This window comes from Electrophorus electricus, unplaced genomic scaffold (genome assembly GCF_041902795.1).
Source record: "Electrophorus electricus isolate QZ-2024a unplaced genomic scaffold, ASM4190279v1 Scaffold236, whole genome shotgun sequence".
In the NCBI taxonomy this organism is placed as follows: domain Eukaryota; kingdom Metazoa; phylum Chordata; class Actinopteri; order Gymnotiformes; family Gymnotidae; genus Electrophorus; species Electrophorus electricus.
Genome location: NW_027658516.1, coordinates 12501 through 20000, shown reverse-complemented (window position 1 = coordinate 20000; position 7500 = coordinate 12501). Strand labels below are relative to the sequence as shown.

The following is a 7500-nucleotide window of genomic DNA, read 5'->3' as shown; positions in this document are numbered from 1 at the left end:
CAACATTTCATCCTCTCCATGTCCCTTTTATCCTTTGCTATGGGTCTCATTTGCACATAGACATCCTACATTTCTGACTCATTAATCTCTCTCTCTCTCTCTCTCTCTCTCTCTCTCTCTCTCTCTCTCTCCCTCACTCACTCCTCATCTTTCTCACACACACAGTCTTGAGTGCTAATTTTTCCTAAATACTTTATTTTCGTAGTCTCTCTCTCTCTCTCTCTCTCTCTCTCTCTCTCTCTCTCTCTCTCTCTCTCTCTCTCTCCCTTTACTGTTGTTTACATCGGCCAGCTGCTGTGCACTTACCCTGAGCCAACTACAGAATCCTAAAAAACTAGACCCAAAGAAAAAAAGGAATCAAATGTCCCAAGTTGTGTATGGATGTGTGTGTGTGTGTGTGTGTGTGTGTGTGTGTGTGTGTGTGTGTGTGTGTGTGTGTGTTTTAGGATACAAGGTTTATATGATCAATCTACATGCTTGCTTTTGTCTCCTGTCCCGATTGGGTCATAACCTCTAGGGTCAGCCTGTGGGTGGGATGACCTTTGACCAAAAACAGTTTAATCTTTGACATGTTAAAAGGTCCTGCACACCATTACCCAATCCGTGAGCTCTCTGTCCCTCGGTCCCTGTAGAGGGCCACTCTCGGATTGGCTAAAGGAAATCCTTTCACTTTAGGTTCTGGTGGCTATTCAGTGTTCTTTTGAATGTCAACATTTACACTAAAAAAGCCATTTCTAAGGTGGAAAGAGCGCTGCCTGGATACCAGCGAGAGCGGGAATCGCCCACAGACTGGGAGGAGTGGACTGAGGAACAGCAGGAAGTGAAGAACAACCTTCATCTCTTCATTCTCCTTCTGCCTTCTCCTAGTTCACTGAGATTTCTCACGCACATGAACCTAGCCTTCCAGAGTGCTCGCGTGCGTGTGTGTGTGTGTGTGTGTGTGTGGGTGGGTGTGCTCATGCGTGTGTGTGTGTGTGTGTGTGTGGTGTGCGTGTGTGCTCGTGTGTGTGTGTGTGTGTGTGTGTGTGTGTGTGTGTGTGTGTGTGTGTGTGTGTGTGTGTGTGTGGGTGTTACCTCTCCACGTTGCCCCACGAGGACAAGCACACACACCGGCTGGTAGGCTCCGGTCCCACACACCAGCAAGTGAGTGCGATTAAATGGCTGTAGCAGGCGTACAAAATTAGCACACTCCGTCTACAAATGTACACACAACCATGCGCATCCATGTGCACACACACACACACACACACACACACACAAACACACACACACACACACACGCACATTACTTTAGATTTGTAGTAACATTTTATGCATTCTTAATTGTTCTTAACTCTCAGTAATCAGTACCTTTAAGTTTACAAAAGGGATTTTGATACACATTTCTTTATGTCCTAACAAATGTCCCCACAACATCAAATTTTTCTTCATGTAGTCATTTTAGATCAAAATAGTATGGTAGCATAGAGTCATTGAGCTGAATTTTCCAGTTTGAGGCCAACAAAATGATATTTAAATTTGCTTCATTAAACTGAATCTCCCCATGAGTAATAACAAATAAATAAATAAATGTTTCATCCTGATCTCCAGAAACTTTCAACCAGAGCCCAAGGGCAAGGTTATAGTGATCTGCTGCTGGAACTGATAAACGTGGAATCCATGAACACTCCACCCAGTTACTGCAGGAAAACATCACAACGACCCACCACCACCTCACACACACTGATAGCATGCATTCTATCAGAGAATATAGATCCAACTCTATATAGAGAGAGATTTTAATTCACAAGGTTTTCAGAGAAACAAGACATTTCAGAGAGAGGTCCTTCATCAGCAAAGTGCTTCTGAACTTATAGGAGGAGGAACCAGTTTGTATTTGAAAAATAAAGTAGATATTTAAATCATAACATTCATTCCATGGGGTCCTAAAGTTCCTAGAGTGTAGATCACTTCTATTTCTTTAGCGGTTAATTTTCTACCATAGCAACAACTGGCAAAAAATATTTCATTAATGTCATTAATTAATTCAATGTAGTAATATGTCATTAAGGCATTTTATTAATGGTTTCATATATATATAAAATAAAAATATAAAACTCATTTTGGTAGACTTTCAGGAACTGCTCTATAAGGATTTTTCTGTTTTTATTGTCCCAGTGAAACAGTGAGATGAAATATCCACCCATGACAGTGGGTATGGTGTTCTGTTCTTTCAAACTTCATTTCGTTATCTATGACTTGCCAAAATGGTTTCATCTGTCTGGAGCACATTCTCCTGGAAGCACTGTGGCTTGTCAATATGCATTTTCCAGTCTGGATTTTTTTATGGTTTCCTCCTGGGTCTTCTTTCATGGAGCCCACTGTCACTCAAAAATCGATCAGACTCTGATGTACCTCGACCTTGGAGTTCAGCTGGTATCTCTTTGGGAAGTTTTCCTTGGCTCTCCATCTACCATTCGCACTGTCCTTCTGTTCAATCTGGGATCGATTTTCCAGGGAGGCTGTCTACAGTCTCATGGACCTTGAGCCTCCTAATAATATTTCCAACTGTGGTCACATAACCACCAAACTTCTTGGAGATGGTCTTCTAGCCTTTAATATGCTTGTCTATAGTTTCTTTCTGATCTCCTCAGACTCGCGTCTTTGCTTTCAGTGGCTCGTGAACAGTCATGACTGGGCTTAAGTGATAATTCATCTTCTCACACTTTTTCTTGCTTTACTCTCTGTATACTTGAGACAGTGAAGCATTGTTTTAGTGAGCTGTAATGGTACCAGCACATTTTCTCCATGTCTGTATATATCATTTAAAATATTTTAACTTTACAGTTAAAATGCCATATTTCTCCAAAGCTAATGATGTCTTACACAGACGCATACACACTCATACACACAAACACACTCGGCAACTGTCATTAAAATGAAAGTATCCAATATCCAGTATCCTCCTTCACCTGCCACATCAAACGCTGGTCTCACCATAGTCTCTAAAGCCCATAATGACTCAGACACGTGAGGCTCAAGGACTGATTTACCACGAGGCCACGCTAAATGGCAGCAGCTGCAGTGTGGAAGTGTGTGCGTGCTTGCATGAGAGGAAGTGCGTAACATCATAAGCCTTAAGGCTGGCGAAGACTGACTCTGGCACAGTAACAGCTGGGTTCGTTACATGTTATGTAGGGCAGATGGGCTGGAGTGCAGGGTTAGAGAGAGCCAGTGGGGTAAAGGGGAACCGCAACAGTGTCCGTCTTTACTGTTTACGGGCTCTCGGGCTAGCATGGGTTCTTGGAAACATGAATAAGTGAAGTCAGCATAAGGCTTGACGGCCTCGCTGCTCCCTCTCCCAGGGGTGTAGCACACCATCCGCAGCAGAACAGCAGCTCCATCAGGCAGCTGCCAAAGTTATTTTTCCCAATTTACCCTGAAATATTGTTGCTGATTTTTGTTTTTTCCAAAACATGTTAGTTTTTATATGGTATTATTTGTGCCACACTTTCATATACTGTGGATACTTGGCAGGTGGAAAGATGGCTCAGATATGAGTTCTGCAGCTCTGCTTGTTAAAAGCAGGACATGGTATAAAAGGCATTCTAGAACACTGCTTGTTAAAAAGACGGTACAAAAGGCATTCTAGAACACTGTTCATTAAAAACATGGTACAAAGGCATTCTAGAACACTCCTCGTTAAAAACATGGTACAAAAGGCATTCTAGAACACTGCTTGTTAAAACATGATACAAAAAGGAATTCTAGAACACTGTTTGTAAAAACAAAATGGTACAAAAGGCATTCTAGAACACTGCTTATTAAAAACATGGTACAAATTATGTTCTAGAACACTGTTCTTTGAAAGCCCTGCACGTTACAAATGGATTTCTAGAAAACTGCTGTTCCAGGCAGGGCATGGCACACTAGAACGCTGCAAGCAGGTCACGTAAGATGAGCCACATGATGGAATTTGCAGATCATGTGCTGTGAAAATACCATTACACTGCACTTATTAAGCACATTAGGTCATTTTACATCAAAGGGCAGTGAAGCAGATGGAGGCATCATATCAAATGACCCACATGTTGCTGGGGATTTGGAACTCCTGCATTACATTAGCTGTGTTCTCAGAGTTTCCAACATTAGTCAGCAGTCATGCACACTACAGACCACTGCCTACAGGCTGCTGCGTATGTAAAAATTGATGCTTCAAAATCCTTTCAGATGAATCCAGTGGAGGAACATTGTCAGTCACTTGTCAAAATTAACATTCGTCTGAGTAAAAAAAAACAAAACAACAACAAACATTTACATTTCACTCAGACACAATTTCTGTGCCACGTTGGCTCTGATCCCAGCTGGGTAATGATTGGCTTGTGCAGGGGTCTGTTCAAGGCAGGAGGTTCTCCAGGATCATACACACACACTGCAGCATGACAGCTTAGAGGCAAGGGCCCAAGAATGGGTTCACATAAGCACATGAGATAATAACACTGGAACAGCTACAAAAACTCTTCTCCTCACCTCTGGGTCCTTTCCCTTCAGGATACAGTCTTCACGGTGAACAGGTAATGGCCAGTGGATCTGGATAGAGAGAGAGAGAGAGAGAGAGAGAGAGAGAGAGAGAGAGAGAGTGAGAGAGAGAGAGAGAGTGAGAGAGAGAGAGAGAGAGAGTGAGAGAGAGAGAAGAGAGAGAGAGAGAGAGAGAGAGAGAGAGAGAGAGAGTGAGAGAGAGAGAGAGAGAGAGAGAGAGAGAGACTACCAAATTAAAGTATTTGGGATAAATTACTAGACTGATGGTTAAAAAAAAAACATTTGCAAAGAGGATAGTGAAGCAATTGCTGTATGGTGAGAGCGTGGACAATAGTAGTGAAACGCCACACTAAATAAATAAAATCAATCATTTATAATCATCTCCGTCCCTAAATAATCACTCAAAGTAATCGTGATGTGCATAAGTATATGGGTATTTTTGTGTGTCTCTCTGTGTGTGTGTGCGTGCGTGTGTGTGTGTGTGTGTGTGTGTGTGTGTGTGTGTGTGTGTGTGTGTGTGTGTGTGTGCGTGCATGCGTGCGCGCGCGTGTGTGTGTGTGTGTGTGTGTGTGTGTGTGTGCATGTGTGTGTGTGTACACTGCTGTACACTGCTACCCATAATTACGTTCCATGTAATTAATGCACCATCGACTTCAAACTGACACGGGCGGAATTTTCATCCCAGCCTAAGCTGTGGCAGCTGCGTATGTAAAACGAGTGAACAGATGAAGAGAAGACTAAACAGAGCAATAGAAGAGTGAACAGAGGAAAAGAAGAGTGAATGAACCCGAGTCCCTGGCCAAGTGTCAGAGCCCAGCAAGGCCCACCGAGCTGCCTGCAGGGTGCATTTATATGGTTTTGCCATTTGAGTACAGATTTACATCTCCAGCAGTATAAAATTATAGTGCTTTTGCCAGAATCAGTGTGTTTGAAACAATTTAGCGAAATGAATTAATGCACACAAATCTCTCACGACACAGAAGAAATTAAATGTGACATCAGTTTTGCTAAATTAAGTCTCATTTCACCTAAACATTTTTTTTCAGTCAATCAATTCCCACCACTGTGCACTTTCCACTTAAATTCAGTATGTCTTGAAATTTGGGCTTTGACAAGAAAATGATGGTATTTGCAAAGGAGGCAAACAACACTTCCTTACGGCAGTCCCAGCATTCACATGGGTTAGTCATCAGTGAATCACTAGCTTTGTTTCCCGCCATTACACCCTCTTAAATGCTTCTACATTGTCTTGTATCGGATGCTGTATTCAACTACATTACCCAGCATCCTTCCTCAGAATGGAAACATTTCCTGCCCTCTTGTAGGTCATCGTTATCATCCTTTCAGAACATCTGTATCTAAATAAGAGTTATCCTGTACTCATACTTGGCATGATCGAGCTGTTGTTGACTTGCCGTGTGTTGACAGAGAAAGAGCATTGCTAAGAATATGTGTCTGAGGAAGTGATGCTATAGACGCTTCCCCTCCACGAAAAGTGCATTGACTCACTGCTGGAGTTCCTGTAGAACTGCCGGTCAGCACCTGCAGAATCTCTCTCTCTCTCTAGTCAGCTTGTTCTCAACACTCATCCACCCTCTGCTTGTTTTACTTATAGTTACTAACGCTCATTGCTCGCTACTTTGTAGGCTAAAGTTTATTAGGCTTAAGACCGCCAAGTATTTATACCGCTATTTAATTTACCACATGAAACCAGACAAGAACCAAAGACAGCAAAACACAAGAGTGTTCATCAGATAACAAGAAGAATCACCACCATGCAATACCAGCGCGTCAAAGGAAAAACAGAACTGGTACAATGTTGAAATGAACTTATTATTGAAATGACAATGGTGTCATTCTCCATGGTTTTAGGTGAGAGTAAACTAGATGGTAAACTGGGGTGTTATGTGGCAAAGGAGTTTCTGTGTCCGTGGCAAAGGTTACAGGTCATGACCCCCAGGGGTGGCGGTGACTCTCAGATGTCTGTCACCATGGTAATATACTTCCCCTTCCTATTTGGATCATCTGACCAGCCACACACACTGAACTCCACTTAGGAGACATCTCACAAACACACACAGGTACACACACACACACAGTCCTATACACATAAATAACTACAGCCAACTCACTGAGACTCTAGAGACTGGGTACATGCACGGAGTAAAAATCGCTCACACACACACGTCTGCTTCATGACGCAAAATATCCGTATCCGTCCTGTGGTGTACTACTTCCTTTGCTCAAGGCCAGCCTGGTGAGCTGTCGAAGGGTTGGTCATCAGCACATGAACTGATTAATGTAGTGAGCTGGATAACCACACCGTTATCAGTCAAACTAACGCTCAGCCACTCCTGCATATGTCCTGCTAACACACAGCAGACATTCAATCTCACCCCTTCCCCTCACTACAACCTCAGAAACAGAACTAGAATGCAACAACTGACAGACGGCTCATTAGGGGCATGCAAGTGTTTATAGTACTCAGCATGTGCTCTAAATGAACGTTTTGGTCCGTTTATGAGTTAAAAGGTCATTTGCTATATGTCTGGGGGTGGTGAGTTTATGTGAGTTTTCAGCTAATAGTCTTTAAGTCTCACAGTGCCTTGTTGAACAAAGACTATGCTTAACTGTTCATGTGAATTTGAGTTTGTGTATGTATGCGAGAGAGGGAGAGAGCGAGAGAGAGAGAGAGAGAGGGAGAGAGAGAGAGAGAGAGAGAGAGAGAGAGAGAGAGACAGAGAGTGAGTGTGTTTGTGTGTGTGTGAGAGAGAGAGAAAGAGAGAGAGAAAGAGAGAGAGAAAGAGAGTTTTAATAAAAAAATGTGTTCTAATATTATTTGAAACTTTAGCAGGAGTGAGAGAAGACAGCTGTATGTTGCAGTCATAGCAGTATCACCTGGTGACCCTGTGCCAGTGTGTGTGTTCATGATCTGAGTCTTTTGGATCACACTGTATTAGAGGTGGTGTTCAGCTGGATCCT

At 42.7% G+C, this 7500-nt stretch overlaps 1 protein-coding gene across 1 annotated transcript in view; it reads right to left on the bottom strand.

Annotated features, from left to right (window-relative positions):
* LOC145655360 (semaphorin-3G-like) overlaps positions 1–7500 on the bottom strand; it is a 36772-nt gene that overhangs the window by 17157 nt on the left and 12115 nt on the right. The window contains exons 3-4 of the mRNA XM_081708995.1: positions 4510–4569; positions 1075–1194 (exon numbers count right to left, since the gene is read on the bottom strand). Coding sequence (XP_081565121.1) covers positions 1075–1194; positions 4510–4569 — 180 coding nt within the window. The remainder of the gene's footprint in view (positions 1–1074; positions 1195–4509; positions 4570–7500) is intronic.